Raw genomic sequence first — 17635 nt, 5'->3', positions numbered from 1 at the left:
TGTATGCAACACTCCATGCATACACACATGTAAATGAATCTGTTTTAACTGCTGATGATTGCACTCAGCTCCAACTGCCTCCTCATGTTTCTGGAAGATTAACTTTGGAAAGACACCTCTCACCCTGTACGGCAAGCTACACATAGAGCAATGCTTGAAAGACAACAGCTTCAAGCTTGGCAAAAGTCTCCCCATTTGTTGGAATCCAGAGAAGACCTTTATTTTCCCATTCGTCTACATCTCTAGTTTAAGACATTGGTGTGGTGTCCCTTTTCAACTAGGGAGCAAAAATTATAGAAGAAGAATCATTACCATTGACAGAACGTATTATCACATAAAAAGACATAAGAAGTCTCACTCACAGCCTTACAGAAGCCTTACACTTATAGCCGTGCCCTAACTTTATTACACAGAGTGTCTGTTCCGTTTCCAGACCAAAGTGGATAACTCACTCTGCCAATGTGCAACACCTGCTTCCGTCTCTTGCTGGTCCACCCCAATCCCCCTGACCCCTCTTCCCTCCTGCTCCCGGCTCTCTCCCTCTGCTCTCTCACGCTTGCTCCTTTTTCTCAGGCGACTCCTCCAGGGTGATGACCGTGAACTCCTCCGTGTTGCCGTTCTCCTGGACTTTCTCCTTGTTCATGAGCGTCACCATCTCCTGCTCCCTCTCCTGGGCACGGGAGCTGCCCGCCGAGGCGGCTGCTCCATTCCCCTCGCTGCTGCTCTTCGACGTGATCATCAGCGTCTGCTTTCTGCCACACCACCTGTGTACGCAGCGCACCTGCTCAGAACGGACACTAGCTCGGCTGGGGCTCCAGTGCGCTGGTGTCTAGCCCATGCCCTAACAGGCTGGTTCAGACCCGCATCCAACCACTGCTCTCGGTGACACCACCCAGACCACTGATTATCGAATTAAGACGAAGGATCACAAACTGTATATGTAATCAGTTGAGTATCCCATTTTAGCAAAAAAATTTTTTAATTCCATACATATTCACCTCATTCCCATACCGTAAGGAGGCCGCGAGGCCTATTAGAAAGGTTTACCTTTTCCTTGTTGCCACGACAGCGCATATTAGGAGAATGGCAGCAACAGCCACGACTACACACACAATGATCAGCCAATCTACAAAGGACACAGAACATTATCTCCATAATTGATCAATGATTTTGTAATAAATCCCTGCTGCCCTGAAGCTACATAAGATACAAAACATGATTGTTTCATAGCAATAATAATTCTTATTACAGTTTGTTTTCAATACGCAAAATTCAATGTCAAGCTATCACAATGCCTAGAGGTTTTGAAAAGAGACTTGTCTGTCAAGCCCCTGAGCATTGCTTATTTCCTTGTTTCCTGATTCTGAGTTTGAATGACTTTGGACTCTCTCGGTGAACAGAATTCTACACTTTTTAGCAGGACGCAGGATATGAGAGGGCCAGGGTGCATTCACATTTCACATGTGTTTTTTAGCATGGTTCAGGATCAGAAATAGACAATCAGGTTTATATGAAAAAATGTTCAAACATGGTGCAGCTATGTTGGTGGGGCAGTGGTAGCTCAGTGGTTAAGGTACTTGACTTGTAATCTTAAGGTTGCTGGGCCCCTGAGCAAGACCCTTAACCCTCAATTGCTCAAGTTGTCATAATTGTAAGTCACTTTGGATAAAAGCCTCAGCTAAATGCCATAAATGTGAATGTCACTGCCCAGACCACAAAAGGTGTCCACTTAAATTTTTTTTGGTTAATTGTTGTGTGAGGTGGTTGTTGGGCGGTGGGGGTACTGTACCTGCTGCTCCATTTACTGACTTGTCCTTTCCGGATGGATCCATATCTGCTTCATTCACCGCCATCGGACTCTTTGTAGGGTCCGGATCCTCTGACACAGTCCTCTCTACATGTAGCAGACACACAGCATATATGTCATCACTTTAAGATTAAGCAAGCTTACTTTTTATTCAAATACTTTTTTTTTTTTTTTTTGCTCTACAGGACATAGTATAAAGTGCACTGTCTTGCGTACAGCTTATTCTCAGATTTATTCTGAACTATTTTTGTAATCTTCTCTAATATCTGCCAGTGAACAGCAGGGGGCGAGTTTCAGAGAGGCATGCCGGAGAGAGCAGAGCCACCTGTTACAGCACCATGGACTTGAACTCCAACAGCAGAGGGGGCTTAAAACCAACACTGGTGGAGACGCTCGGCAAGAGCAATACCTCTCCCACATCTCCCCGCTCACTGACACGGGGGTGGCGCTTAGAGCCAACCAGCAGCCTAAAAACGCTCGAAGTGTAAGTGATCTAAAAACGCACATGCTCCTTCATTTTAGTACACAGTAAGGGGCTATAATGTAAATTAAAATAATTTATCAGTTTTATATTACACATAATGGGTGCAATATTGTGTATTTTTAGCATGTAATTAAATACACATCAATGGAATAAGAAAGCAAATAACATGAAGTTATTAGCAATACATAACCTTGTTATAACATTTATATCATCATTACGTAGAAATTTGAATCAGTTCTGGGTATCTTTTGTAGGGCTACTCCATTTTAAAAAGGTTAGAAAACGGGCTGGACGTTGAGACTCGGGTCTCACCCTCTGTATTCCCGGCTGGGGCGTCTGTGACCTCATGGTGACTCGATTCATCTCTGCTGGTGAGTCTCGGGATTTCTGTGGTCAATGCATCTTCCATACCCGAGCCTCCGCTGTTAGACGTCCATGCCCCCGGTTGCCGATGCCAAGGCATGGCCTCTGTGGGACCCTCTGTCTCCGGGGCTCCATCAGCCTCGGCCGTGTCCGTCAGGCTCGTGACGTTGTCGGCTTTGTCGGTGCTGGACAGACCGGTGTTGTACGGCTTGGCCGTCGGCATCTCCACAGTGGAGTATACAGTCGGAGCTGGGCTCGAGTCTTTTTCTGCGGTAGGCCCACCAGCTTTCTCTGAGTCTGAATCAGGGGCAGTCACATGAGATTGGTGGGCTCAAAGATTTTTTTATTCTTTGCACAAAGAATGTTTTGGATGTTTATTTTTTTTATACATTTCATGTAAATTCCAGCATGCAGCATGGAAATACCGAGGGACATTTGTCCAAGAGAGGAGTATTAATGTTTTGCTTCAGAGAGAACCATGTCAGTGTTAGCACTCTAACCTGTGCCGTGCCTGTCACACTGCTGCTCTGAGGATGTGCTCTGATTAATGGCAGTTTCTGGGAAATAATCTGAGGCCTAATTGTTCACAGCACAACCAATGACATCAGCCATTGTTTAGCAAATCTAGAGTATCTATATTCTTCTATCCTTACAGCCAAAATGGGTATGGGTACACTAGAAAAAAATGACCAGTCCAAATGAGCTGCAGCAATTTTATCTTTGTGTGTGTATGTCTGAGAGAGAGAGATATTGATTGATTGATTGATTCTGTAAATGGATTTGGTGAGTTAGCATGTTTGCCTCTCAGTGCTAGGGTCTTGGTTTCGAGTCCCTATGTGGGTGGAGTTTATATGTTCTAGGTGTGTGGTAGAACACAGTCCAAAAAACAGGTTAGGTTGATTGGATATTCAAAATTGTCCTGTATGAATGTGACCTGTGTGTGTGTCCGTCCAGTGACGGTTGGTGCTCTGTGTGCGTGTCCGTCCAGTGACGGTTGGTGCTCTCTGTGCGTGTCCGTCCAGTGACGGTTGGTGCCCTGTGTGCGTGTCCGTCCAGTGACGGTTGGTGCCCTGTGTGCGTGTCCGTCCAGTGACGGTTGGTGCCCTGTGTGCGTGTCCGTCCAGTGACGGTTGGTGCCCTGTGTGCGTGTCCGTCCAGTGACGGTTGGTGCTGTGTGTGCGTGTCCGTCCAGTGACGGTTGGTGCTGTGTGTGCGTGTCCGTCCAGTGACGGTTGGTGCTCTCTGTGCGTGTCCGTCCAGTGACGGTTGGTGCTCTCTGTGCGTGTCCCTCCAGTGACGGTTGGTGCTCTCTGTGCGTGTCCGTCCAGTGACGGTTGGTGCTCTCTGTGCGTGTCCGTCCAGTGACGGTTGGTGCTCTCTGTGCGTGTCCGTCCAGTGACGGTTGGTGCTCTCTGTGCGTGTCCGTCCAGTGACGGTTGGTGCTCTCTGTGCGTGTCCGTCCAGTGACGGTTGGTGCTCTGTGCGTGTCCGTCCAGTGACGGTCGGTGCTCAATGTGCGTGTCCGTCCAGTGACGGTCGGTGCTCTCTGTGCGTGTCTGTCCAGTGACGGTCGGTGCTCTCTGTGCGTGTCTGTCCAGTGACGGTCGGTGCTCTCTGTGCGTGTCTGTCCAGTGACGGTCGGTGCTCTCTGTGCGTGTCTGTCCAGTGACGGTCGGTGCTCTCTGTGCGTGTCTGTCCAGTGACGGTCGGTGCTCTCTGTGCGTGTCTGTCCAGTGACGGTCGGTGCTCTGTGTGCGTGTATGTCCAGTGATGGTCGGTGCTCTGTGTGTGTGTATGTCCAGTGATGGTTGGTGCTCTGTGTGTGTGTCTGTCCAGTGATGGTTGGTGCTCTGTGTGTGTGTGTGTGTGTGTGTGTGTGTCCAGTGATGGTTGGTGCTCTGTGTGTGTGTGTGTGTGTCCAGTGATGGTTGGTGCTCTGTGTGTGTGTGTGTGTGTCCAGTGATGGTTGGTGCTCTGTGTGTGTGTGTGTGTCCAGTGATGGTTGGTGCTCTGTGTGTGTGTGTGTGTGTCCAGTGATGGTTGGTGCTCTGTGTGTGTGTGTGTGTCCAGTGATGGTTGGTGCTCTGTGTGTGTGTGTGTGTGTGTGTGTATGTCCAGTGATGGTTGGTGCTCTGTGTGTGTGTGTGTGTGTGTGTATGTCCAGTGATGGTTGGTGCTCTGTGTGTGTGTGTGTGTGTGTGTGTGTATGTCCAGTGATGGTTGGTGCTCTGTGTGTGTGTATGTCCAGTGATGGTTGGTGCTCTGTGTGTGTGTGTGTGTGTGTGTGCGCGTGTCCAGTGATGGGTGGTGCTCTGTGTGTGCGTGTCCAGTGATGGGTGGTGCTCTGTGTGTGCGTGTCCAGTGATGGGTGGTGCTCTGTGTGTGCGTGTCCAGTGATGGGTGGTGCTCTGTGTGTGCGTGTCCAGTGATGGGTGGTGCTCTGTGTGTGCGTGTCCAGTGATGGGTGGTGCTCTGTGTGTGCGTGTCCAGTGACGGGTGGTGCTCTGTGTGTGCGTGTCTGTCCAGTGACGGTCGGTGCTCTGTGTGCGTGTCTGTCCAGTGACGGTCGGTGCTCTGTGTGCGTGTCTGTCCAGTGACGGTCGGTGCTCTGTGTGCGTGTCTGTCCAGTGACGGTCGGTGCTCTGTGTGCGTGTCTGTCCAGTGACGGTCGGTGCTCTGTGTGCGCGTCTGTCCAGTGACGGTCGGTGCTCTGTGTGCGCGTCTGTCCAGTGACGGTCGGTGCTCTGTGTGCGCGTCTGTCCAGTGACGGTCGGTGCTCTGTGTGCGCGTCTGTCCAGTGACGGTCGGTGCTCTGTGTGCGCGTCTGTCCAGTGACGGTCGGTGCTCTGTGTGCGCGTCTGTCCAGTGACGGTCGGTGCTCTGTGTGCGCGTCTGTCCAGTGACGGTCGGTGCTCTGTGTGCGCGTCTGTCCAGTGACGGTCGGTGCTCTGTGTGCGTGTCTGTCCAGTGACGGTCGGTGCTCTGTGTGCGTGTCTGTCCAGTGAGGGTCGGTGCTCTGTGTGTGTGTGTGTGTGTGTGTGTGTGTGTGTCCAGTGATGGTTGGTGCTCTGTGTGTGTGTCCAGTGATGGTTGGTGCTCTGTGTGTGTGTCCAGTGATGGTTGGTGCTCTGTGTGTGTGTCCAGTGATGGTTGGTGCTCTGTGTGTGTCCAGTGATGGTTGGTGCTCTGTGTGTGTCCAGTGATGGTTGGTGCTCTGTGTGTGTCCAGTGATGGTTGGTGCTCTGTGTGTGTCCAGTGATGGGTGGTGCTCTGTGTGTGCGTGTCCAGTGATGGGTGGTGCTCTGTGTGTGCGTGTCCAGTGATGGGTGGTGCTCTGTGTGTGCGTGTCCAGTGATGGGTGGTGCTCTGTGTGTGCGTGTCCAGTGATGGGTGGTGCTCTGTGTGTGCGTGTCCAGTGATGGGTGGTGCTCTGTGTGTGCGTGTATGTCCAGTGACGGTCGGTGCTCTGTGTGCGTGTCTGTCCAGTGACGGTCGGTGCTCTGTGTGCGTGTCTGTCCAGTGACGGTCGGTGCTCTGTGTGCGTGTCTGTCCAGTGACGGTCGGTGCTCTGTGTGCGCGTCTGTCCAGTGACGGTCGGTGCTCTGTGTGCGCGTCTGTCCAGTGACGGTCGGTGCTCTGTGTGCGCGTCTGTCCAGTGACGGTCGGTGCTCTGTGTGCGCGTCTGTCCAGTGACGGTCGGTGCTCTGTGTGCGTGTCTGTCCAGTGACGGTCGGTGCTCTGTGTGCGCGTCTGTCCAGTGACGGTCGGTGCTCTGTGTGCGCGTCTGTCCAGTGACGGTCGGTGCTCTGTGTGCGTGTCTGTCCAGTGACGGTCGGTGCTCTGTGTGCGTGTCTGTCCAGTGAGGGTCGGTGCTCTGTGTGTGTGTGTGTGTGTGTGTGTCCAGTGATGGTTGGTGCTCTGTGTGTGTGTGTGTGTGTGTGTGTGTGTGTGTGTGTGTGTGTGTGTGTGTCCAGTGATGGTTGGTGCTCTGTGTGTGTGTCCAGTGATGGTTGGTGCTCTCTGTGTGTGTCCAGTGATGGTTGGTGCTCTGTGTGTGTCCAGTGATGGTTGGTGCTCTGTGTGTGTCCAGTGATGGTTGGTGCTCTGTGTGTGTCCAGTGATGGTTGGTGCTCTGTGTGTGTCCAGTGATGGGTGGTGCTCTGTGTGTGTGTGTGTGTGTGTGTGTGTATGTCCAGTGATGGTTGGTGCTCTGTGTGTGTGTATGTCCAGTGATGGTTGGTGCTCTGTGTGTGTGTATGTCCAGTGATGGTTGGTGCTCTGAGTGTGTGTATGTCCAGTGACGGTTGGTGCTCTGAGTGTGTGTATGTCCAGTGATGGTTGGTGCTCTGAGTGTGTGTATGTCCAGTGATGGTTGGTGCTCTGAGTGTGTGTATGTCCAGTGATGGTTGGTGCTCTGTGTGTGCGTGTATGTCCAGTGATGGTTGGTGCTCTGTGTGTGCGTGTATGTCCAGTGATGGTTGGTGCTCTGTGTGTGCGTGTATGTCCAGTGATGGTTGGTGCTCTGTGTGTGCGTGTATGTCCAGTGATGGTTGGTGCTCTGTGTGTGCGTGTATGTCCAGTGATGGGTGGTGCTCTGTGTGTGCGTGTATGTCCAGTGATGGGTGGTGCTCTGTGTGTGTGTGTGTTTCCAGTGATGGGTGGTGCTCTGTGTGTGTGTGTATGTGTCCAGTGATGGGTGGTGCTCTGTGTGTGTGTGTGTGTGTGTGTGTATGTCCAGTGATGGGTGGTGCTCTGTGTGTGTGTGTGCGTGTGTTTCCAGTGATGGGTGGTGCTCTGTGTGTGTGTGTATGTGTGTGTGTGTGTGTGTGTGTGTCCAGTGATGGGTGGTGCTCTGTGTGCGTGTATGTCCAGTGATGGGTGGTGCTCTGTGTGTGTGTATGTCCAGTGATGGGTGGTGCTCTGTGTGTGTGTGTGTGTGTGTGTGTGTGTATGTCCAGTGACGGGTGGTGCTCTGTGTGTGTGTGTGTATGTCCAGTGACGGGTGGTGCTCTGTGTGTGTGTGTGTATGTCCAGTGACGGGTGGTGCTCTGTGTGTGTGTGTATGTCCAGTGACGGGTGGTGCTCTGTGTGTGTGTGTATGTCCAGTGACGGGTGGTGCTCTGTGTGTGTGTGTATGTCCAGTGACGGGTGGTGCTCTGTGTGTGTGTGTATGTCCAGTGACGGGTGGTGCTCTGTGTGTGTGTGTATGTCGAGTGACGGGTGGTGCTCTGTGTGTGTGTGTATGTCCAGTGATGGGTGGTGCTCTGTGTGTGTGTGTATGTCCAGTGATGGGTGGTGCTCTGTGTGTGTGTGTATGTCCAGTGATGGGTGGTGCTCTGTGTGTGTGTGTATGTCCAGTGATGGGTGGTGCTCTGTGTGTGTGTGTATGTCCAGTGATGGGTGGTGCTCTGTGTGTGTGTGTATGTCCAGTGATGGGTGGTGCTCTGTGTGTGTGTGTATGTCCAGTGATGGGTGGTGCTCTGTGTGTGTGTGTATGTCCAGTGATGGGTGGTGTTCTGTGTGTGTGTGTATGTCCAGTGACGGGTGGTGCTATGTGTGTGTATGTCCAGTGACGGGTGGTGCTCTCTGTGTGTGTATGTCCAGTGACGGGTGGTGCTCTGTGTGTGTGTATGTCCAGTGATGGGTGGTGCTCTGTGTGTGTGTATGTCCAGTGATGGGTGGTGCTCTCTCTGTGTGTGTATGTCCAGTGATGGGTGGTGCTCTCTGTGTGTGTGTATGTCCAGTGATGGGTGGTGCTCTGTGTGTGTGTATGTCCAGTGATGGGTGGTGCTCTGTGTGTGTGTGTATGTCCAGTGATGGGTGGTGCTCTGTGTGTGTGTGTATGTCCAGTGATGGGTGGTGCTCTGTGTGTGTGTATGTCCAGTGATGGGTGGTGCTCTGTGTGTGTGTATGTCCAGTGATGGGTGGTGCTCTGTGTGTGTGTGTATGTCCAGTGATGGGTGGTGCTCTGTGTGTGTGTGTATGTCCAGTGATGGGTGGTGCTCTGTGTGTGTGTGTATGTCCAGTGATGGGTGGTGCTCTGTGTGTGTATGTCCAGTGATGGGTGGTGCTCTGTGTGTGTATGTCCAGTGATGGGTGGTGCTCTGTGTGTGTGTGTGTCCAGTGATGGGTGGTGCTCTGTGTGTGTGTATGTCCAGTGATGGGTGGTGCTCTGTGTGTGTGTATGTCCAGTGATGGGTGGTGCTCTGTGTGTGTGTATGTCCAGTGATGGGTGGTGCTCTGTGTGTGTGTATGTCCAGTGACGGGTGGAGCTCTGTCCTGGTCTGAACCTCCTCCCCTTTCCCTGCACCCAGTACAGTCCACCATGTGGCTGTTGTTTCTGATAGCGAGTACGCTGTGTACAAATTGGCTGCCACTTTTCATCAGTGTTGTTGGTTATTGCACGGTGTGCTTGTTTATCATCCTCATCAGGAGCAGCAGCAACAACAACAAACAGTAACCATAGTCATTACAGGAAGAAGAAGAAAGAGAGCACTGCGTCTCACCAACAGTGGGAAGTAGTGCAGGACTAGCCTCCTGAGCAGTGGAATCAAGGGAGAAGGTCATTGTGCAGTTCTTCTCTGACAGGTCTGATGTGGGAGACAGGGTTTCATTTTTGGACATACACATCTTTAAAACACAGGCACTTATTTCTCTTTATTGTAGTCCCACTAGGGCATCAACCACAATAAACTCGCTTTTACACCAAAGAAAAACAGCTCCTCTCACAAATTCGACAACTCAGACTGTACAAATATAGATTCATAAAAAAACTAACCATTACACACACAACACATTTTTTTTTCATAGTTACCTGTTCCATCATAGCAGTAAGCATCAAAGTGGGTGTCCGTACTGTTGATGTGGAAATGACCTGTCAGGTTTGCTGCACAGAGAGAGTTGGCTGTGTGGCGAAGAATGCCAATATTTCCATCAACGGTCCAACCGTACCTGAACACACACACACACACACACACACACCTCTGGTTAATTGCCATCCTTCATATTATTGACTTGATGAAGCGCTCCTCTGTCTGTCTGTTTGTCATGTAATAACGAGACTTTATTTTCAGAGTGGATGCATGCAAGGCACGGGGAGTCATGACTTGCAGTTTTGGGACCCAGTGCTGCTCCTAAAAGAGCACCAGACACCTTTAGATCAAGAGGTGTGCTTACTGTTGTAAGGATTTACAATAAAACAGCAGATATTTGTCAGATAAGACAATTGAAATGCTTTAAGAAAAAAAGAGAAATGGCTGTCTAATCTTTTCATAATGTTGTGATGAGTTAAACTCGCTGGTGTAGGTGTGTGTGAAATAAGTTTGAATATGTGCATGTACATCAATTTTAATATGTGCATGTACAGATTATTTTAAAAACCCTTGATGGGTTTTGCTGATAGTCCCAACACACTGGTGCATGGGACAAACAGACGACTCACCTGCATGTTTCCATGCCACTCTTATAGGCAGCATCCATCTGATTCTTACTGGCCAGAGTGGCTCCCAATTTCTCACACAATGCCTTGGCTTCCTCAAAATCCAGGGAGTACCGACTTGCACCCTGAATATGGAACACACCCCAAAAACTGCAGCTCCGAAACATCACCTCTGGGGGGGGGGGGGGGGGGGGGGGGGGGGAATGAGAGAGAGAGTGAGGGGAAAGATTTTAATTTTAATGATTATTTACTGCTGTGAAGAAAATTTAAGAGAAAAGCAAATAAAATTAAAAAATCCATATTCTTTTGGCCCAGTCCAGCTGTTGCTCCCTCTTCTGTTTTAATTGCTGCATTTTCTGAAGACAGACACAAAGAGCTCCAAAGTTGAGCCCCTCCGCACTCCTTACAGGAAGCACAGTCAAGTCTGAGAGCCTGAAGGCAATTACGTCAGAAATCACTCCAGAAGCTTAATCCTCCCAACAAGCCTACACATAGAACAAATTCCTACATTATTGTGGCAAAGAAATATGATTCCGACCAATATCCAAGATTGGGATGATGTCATCTCCAAGGTTGAGAATTATTATTATTATTGTGAAAGAGGTCATCAACTAGTAGTCAGTGTGGCTGATAATTAAATTGGACTTTTATGCTGTATTGTATTAATTGCCTTGGTTTTCACCATATAACACAATACTGCGAATTGGGCAATGATGCACACAAAACACTTTTACACTGCATTTCTGTGTTTCTCCTGTTTCTCTAAGACTTGACTTAGAGAAATTATACTCATCGCATAATTATCATGTCCCTCATGAACGGAGTCGAAACGTGTCAGAGTCAGGGGATAAACCCGCTTCCTCTCAGCCCAGTCATGTGAGCCCTGGCGGAAGCAGCAGGGAGGGAGAACGCTCCAACCGCTCCCGCTAGCGTCAAACGCGATTATCGCCAATGAAACGCACATCAAACAAAGACTGAAAAAGAGGTGCGCAGATAGAGACGAGCGGACGGGCGACAGACAAGCACGCAGACATTATCAGACAGAAAGCACATGATGAAATCTCATTGTAACAGCAATTGAAAACAACAACCAAGGTGAGCAGAAAACAGCCCGAGAGGTAGGCAGGTAGGGAAGTTCGGATTCTTCATCTTCTACAGCCTCAGTGTTGGCTGCACCATGGTGGCCACGGCGATTTGAAATTTTCACTTAAAAGCGCCACATGGTTTGGTCGCCATGGACACACGTCCCTGTCTGCCTCTAGACTGCGGACACCTGGATTCCTGATGTAATCTTGTGTGCTGTAAGAAAACGTTCTTTTGCACTGACCCTCGTCCAGCTCTGCTGTCCTAGTCATTTTGGAGGATGCAGTTCATTGCTGGAAGATTTGACATTACATTGTTAACAGACACCATGTATCAGGATGTCTATCGTTTGTCCTCATGTGGTCTGTTTCACAACAACTGCTACTAAGCTATCAGAAATCAGCACACAAGCTTTTGCAGATTTTGCATATCCTGTGATGACATCTGCTTTTCTCAGCACCTCATGCAACTTCAGGATGTCTGTCATCATCTGCTCCACCACCAGGCTGTGCTGTCTGCGGGTTACCATGGTGATATTTACAAACACCACTTTACATTTTGAGTTTCATTTACATCAAGCATGCCACCTAAACTGAAATACACTAATTAGTCCATTTATTTTGTAATGGAACATGATCATTCCCGCAACACGCTGAAAAGCAAGCTGTGCTAGTCTGAAGCAGAAGACTGTCTGCAATCTGTGCTGGAATACTGTCCCCAGCAGAAGTAACGGCCACCTGAAACCCAGCCTAGACCAGTGCTGACGGCTCATATGATTACACACACACACTTACACACGCACCCTCTATGAGCTGGAATGTATGTATGCAATATTTGATTTGGGTACATGTTTACTTTCATAAATCAATTTTCATTTGTAGTGCATTTTTAACACTGTCATATGGCAGGTTATATATTATATATGAAAATGGTCATATTACAATATTCTTTGGATATATAGCAAAATCAAAATATACATTTCAATACATGTAATATGTGTTGCACACTGTATGAGATATAACAATCTCGGTATGTTTGTTTTACACCCTATTTTTTCTAAATTTCAGTTCCCTGTACTTTTCGGTTTTGGCATAATGATACTCTTTATGGACATATATAAACATATAAAGCAGTTACTGTAGAGATGGCTGGTATGATCCAGTTCTCCCAGTGCACTGAGCTACACAGGACTCCATAGTCCAGCTATTTTAAATGTCTTTAAAAGCTTGTGCCAAAGTTTAAAAAAACACAGCCAATAAGAATGTTGGTCAGGTGGCACATATGCACTGACAACAGTGTCCAAGCCAAACAGCAACCGAAATCTGGTGCTGAGCTCTGGGCACGAGGGAAAAGACAGTACATTATTCAGTTTGCCTGCACTGCGTGGGTCCGGATCAGGAACTCAAAGAGGAAGCCTCACGCATGTGGCCGTTAATGGTGGTTGGGCTGAGCGTTATTACGTCCATTCTGGCTCTCTTTAGCTTAGACCCAGCGGTGGTCCAGGAGACCTGCGGTGCCCAGTGTTCCAAAGGAGAGACAGCCTCTGGGCCTGCAGAGGTACCTTGGATCAAAGAGCATGCCCGCAACAGCCGACGCGGCTGCATCTGCATGCCGAATGAGTAACCAAGCCCGTCGGCACAAAGTGCCGAGTCCCGTCCTGCCCAACCAAAGGGGCTTGTTTTCAAAGGAGCCCCTTTAATGACGTTAAGGGATTGGGGTATTAAACAAATGATGTGAAAGGAAAAAGGACAGACAAGAGAAAGCAAGTGAGGGAGGGAGGGAGAGAGAGAGAGAGGACTAGAGAACAGAGTTTTCTATAGAGAGTGCCAATAACTCCAGCTGCTCTATGGAGTGTGTATCTCTGCTTTGGTGTTTTGGCTTCTAATTAAAACACACACCGCCACAGCAACAGCAGTGTTATTTTCTAGTATGGAGCTACATTAAATCTTGGTTTTTATCTTGTTTTTAAGTTAAATGTGTGAAGTAAAGTCACCTTTAATGAGCCAATTTGATACCGAAAAGAGAAACAATTCACATCGCCACTGTTACTGTGTAACTCTACCATTAAGTGTTAAATACTGAGTAAAAACATGTAACATTCATACTCTGTTTCCCATTATGTAAGCACAGCCCAACAATTTGTGTTAAACTGTAATGGTTACACTAACAGTACTTTAATGTAAAGTATCAATTTTTAAAGAAGTGTGAGCAGGTGTTCGGGTGTTTCGTCCAGGTGAACGGTGCCCACAGCCTGGCTCTGTCTGCACGCCCCACTGCCAGTCACGGGTGGAAGGGCAGGCTGCACAAATGAAACTAGAGAGCACACAGAGTGCAAAGACAGCCATGCAAAAGCACCTGAAGGACACACTCCAACCCTCTGCTTCTGCACTGTTCCTGAAGGACGCGGGCATCAAAGGGCCTTTCTTGAAAGCGGACTCCCTCTCTCTCGCTAAGCACATACCCTTTTTTCTCTCTTTATTTGCTGCCTGTTAGCTCAAGTTTTGTGGGAAGTTTCTCTACAAGCAAAATTATTTAACCGTGTTTGCTTTTACCAAACCCATTAATGCAGCAGTGATTCATGCAGCTACGAAGCATCACATTTTTTATGCCTTTTTGTGCCTTTCGCCACTGACACTGTTATGGATGAAGTCTACAGACGTGTTTTTTTTTTTTGTGTGTGTGTGTGTGTGTGTGTGTGTGTGTGTGTGTGTGTATGGCAGGGCAGAGGTGCACAGGAAGCCTGCACAAAGCTTGTTCTGCAGTGCTGCTCTCCACTCCACAAAGGGCTGTGTGTGTATTAAAATGAGCAAGACTTGAGGCGCGCAGCCGGGAGACTCAGCCCCAGTGAAAGGCTTTAAAACGTAATGAATGGGTTTAGCAGCATTCTGGGAGACGCAGTTCAGCTGAAATATGAGAGTCCTTTCACAACCTTTAAGACCTGTGTAAACACAGATTAGTGTCTGGGGCTGGGGGCACGAGAGAGTGAGAGAATGAGAGAGAGACAGAATGAAAGAAAGAGAAAGAGAGAGGCATGAGGGCAGAAGAGCTCTAAAGCTATTTGACGAGGTCTGGGGTTGAACTCTCCACATCCTGTCCTTTATGGGAAACACATGTATGAGGCCCGGATGACACATGCTGGTACACATGAACGTATATGTGAGCAGGTTTAGAGGTTTGCTGGTCCAGGCTTCCAGTTAAGAGGACACGCGTGCACATGCCTCTGGGAGGGCTGGACTAGGGAGCGCATGGCCTTCCTCTCCCCGAAACCTGACTCCACCAGCAGACTGGGGGACTACATGCGTGTGTGTGTGCGTGCAGGGGGGCCATTCCTTTCCCTGCACATACCTGAGAGTAGGGCTCTGACCAAATGCTCCTTGTCTAGGATGACCGCAGCTGCTGAGCAGCTTGCCGGAGTCTGGCAGGGCTGGCTATAGGCCAAAGCTGCCTTAGGCAAACCCAGAGACAGACACACATGCACAGACACATGGCTGTAGGCATGAGCACGAGCAGACAGACACCAGCCAGCAGGGAGGTCTGCGCGTCTGAATCAGAAGCAGGACGCCTCCTCAAATCCCACATTCCTCTGAGGAGTGACTAACGGAGGAGGAAAATGCAGAGTTTCCACTGACCAAATAAACATCTGTTTAGTTTATAGATGGGAAAGCCCACAGACGAGTCAGGGCTCGGTCATAACGGATTACGGAAAGATAATCATTCTGGAGAACAAGAATCGAAACAAATTTTTTTTTTTTACTACAGGAAAAAAAAAAAGAAAGAAAAGAAAAGTCGAAAGACGGTATACGTTTTTCTTTTTTGTCAAGAGTGTCAATGTCCTTGCACATGTAAAGCCAAGGTTACATCACAGATGGGTTGAGTTAAGCAGCAGGAAAGCGGTGTGTGTGCGGGAAGCAGGGGGTGTGTGCGCGCGCGTGTCTGTCTGTCTGGCGCATAACGAGTAGACGGGCAGTGCACCCAGGCTTTCCCAGAGCAGGCCAGGGTCGCACCAGGCACCCAATTAGTCTGCACGCGGGGGCCATGTTGGGTAGGGGCTCCTGTATGGCCCTCGTTTCGCCTCCATACCACCCAGGCTGCCCGAGGGTGTGATGGAGCGCGTGGAGCCAAGATTTCCCCAGGGGAAATCTCCACATTCAGCTCATTTTCCCAGCACACCTTGGAGTGCGTCTGCCAGCCTGGTGCACCCTGTCTACCCTTCACTTTGTCTCTGCTCTCTGCCTCTGATGCTACTCTCTCCTTTCACTTTTACACAGAAGTATACAAAGCCCCCAATCCCACACTGGCTGTTATAAAACCTGGCTTCTGTTTGCATTTACAGAACAGAAATTTAAAGCTGGTGGCTGAGTGGCAGTCAGTCAGACTCTGCCCCCAACACTCCCCCAAAACACACACACACACAGCCAAGTTCCCATTTAAAGATGCACAGGCAGATCAATTGGAGTCACTAGCAAATTCCCATACTAAGGTGTCCTGTCATGACTCAATTTAAAAAATCCCAACTCCAGATGAGAGAGAGAACTAAAGCGAAACAGTGAAAGGCAGAAGTAGAATGGCTGTGCAGCCGATCAATTTCCTTTGTGTAGCTGAGTCCTGGCTGTGGTTAAGCCGTGAAAGGAGCTGCCGTGCTAAACCCGCCGAGCAGAACACGAGACAGCCCTGCTCATCCAGGGCTAACGTGGAGGCGGCACACAATGAGAACTGATAGAAACGATAACAAAACGATTATCCCACATATCCGAGGCACAGATTCAGCGTCTGCGTTGCCTGTCTCTCTATCTGCCAGTGTCTCTCCCAACATCTCCCTCTCTCTCTCTCTCTCTAGGCATTTGTCTCAATTTCTCTCCCTGTCCTGTCTCTCTCACACTGTCTTTGTCTCTCTGCCTCTCCTCCGTCTGTCTCCGTCTATCTCTCTCTCCCACTCTCTGTGCGTCTCTCGCCTCTGTCTGTCTCTGGATAGCAAGTAAGCAGTCGTCTCCTTTGTCTGTTCTGTCTGCCAGACGAAACGCACGCTGCTTTGTCGGCATCCATATATTCCATACTTACCGCTCCCCCAACGCACGCACGCACACACACACGCACACACACACACACAATCACAAGCACTCCCCAATAGATGCCATGCCACTATCAAACAACAAAAACATCCACTCCTTTCCTTCAGCAAAAGGAAAAATCCACAACCACCAGAAATGCTTTTCTTTCTCTCCTCAACGAGGAGAGTCTTCTCACCTTGATTGGTGTCCGCCCAAGAAGTGGCCAGGAATCCAGAGGTAAGTCCAAGGAGTAGAATCCACATGCTGGCTGACTGAGGCAGAGGGCAAAGGAGCTGTGGTGGAGGGGCTCTCCTGTATGTCTGCGTCCTCCCCGGTGACAAGCGAGGGTGTTGAGATTTGGACTGAATGAGTGAGTGCATGAGGGAGTGAGTGAGAGGAGAGAGAGAGAGAGAGAGAGGCGTCGAGGGCGCACGAGTCCACTGCCCTGGGGTGGAGTTTGTCACGGGTGGCTGGAAGCCTGTTGGAGCCGAGAGACTTTGCTTGAACTTTTGAATGGTGCGGGTGTGCGAGTAAGGGAGAGATCTCACTATTGCGGCTCTGATGGAGGTAGAGGGTGGTGCATACATGGACACGCCCTTCTCTCTCTCTCTCTCTCTCTCTCTCTCTCTCTCTCTCATATATTCAGCCTTAGTTTCTGTGGTTTTAAAACCAAGTCTTCCATTCTTCTGTCGATACCTCTGCCTCCTTCCTTCTCCTCTAGGCTGGAGTCCTCAACATCAACTGTGCACACATCTGCACCTTTGTGTTTGCCTTCTCACTGAAACCACTCTCAATTCAATACCGTTTCTCAGCCTCCCTCCCCTCACCCTCCTCTCTTGAATGTGAGGATGGAATCAGAATCGAACTGTTACCTTGCGCTTCACGGCTGCGTGGGATACCTCTGGAAGGGAAAAACAACAACAAAAAAAAACGTTCTGTATGGAACTACAACGGATTCCAGTTAGACTAGGTATAGACTATAGGTAGGCTATTCAATGACCTTGTTAAACTAGATCAGGACTAGTTAAGATAGCCAAGTTATCACAAATTAAAACCAGAAGGACAGATGTGCTTTAATGTCTCTCGCAGCCCACATTGTCAAAGTGTTTTAGAGAAATTAAAATAATGGCTAAAACATACAGGTTGGCAATTGGCAGCACAATGTTGGAAATGTTTTAATTGATAGTAATGGCTCATATTACTCACACAGAGTAATTGCAATGGATGTTTAGGGAATAGAAAAAAAAAAAAAACCTTCATCAACCCAACACCCTTCAACCAGCCCCCTCTCCAACACAACACCCCTCAACCATGGCTGGCCTCGCAGGTGTCGACCAAAACGTCACATGACCTTAAGCGGCCAACTGCTTACACTGGTGATGTTTGATATACAAGCAATGAGTAACCCAGCT

The 17635-nt window shown here is 49.1% G+C and overlaps 1 protein-coding gene across 1 annotated transcript; it reads right to left on the bottom strand.

The window, feature by feature from the left end:
- cd44b (CD44 molecule (Indian blood group) b) lies at window positions 1-17015 on the bottom strand. The gene is made up of 8 exons (XM_035523756.1): window positions 16420-17015; window positions 10096-10264; window positions 9469-9605; window positions 9161-9244; window positions 2604-2951; window positions 1790-1894; window positions 1048-1126; window positions 1-764 (listed from the first exon to the last, which is right to left on the bottom strand). The coding sequence occupies exons 1-8, from the start codon at window positions 16859-16861 to the stop codon at window positions 551-553; spliced, it is 1578 nt and encodes a 525-aa protein (XP_035379649.1). The 5' UTR covers window positions 16862-17015; the 3' UTR covers window positions 1-550.
- Window positions 17016-17635: the final 620 nt, after the last annotated feature.

This window comes from Electrophorus electricus, chromosome 2 (assembly GCF_013358815.1).
Source record: "Electrophorus electricus isolate fEleEle1 chromosome 2, fEleEle1.pri, whole genome shotgun sequence".
Taxonomy (NCBI): Eukaryota; Metazoa; Chordata; class Actinopteri; order Gymnotiformes; family Gymnotidae; genus Electrophorus; species Electrophorus electricus.
Note: the sequence above shows the minus strand (reverse complement) of the source record. Positions and strands in the feature narration are given on the sequence as shown.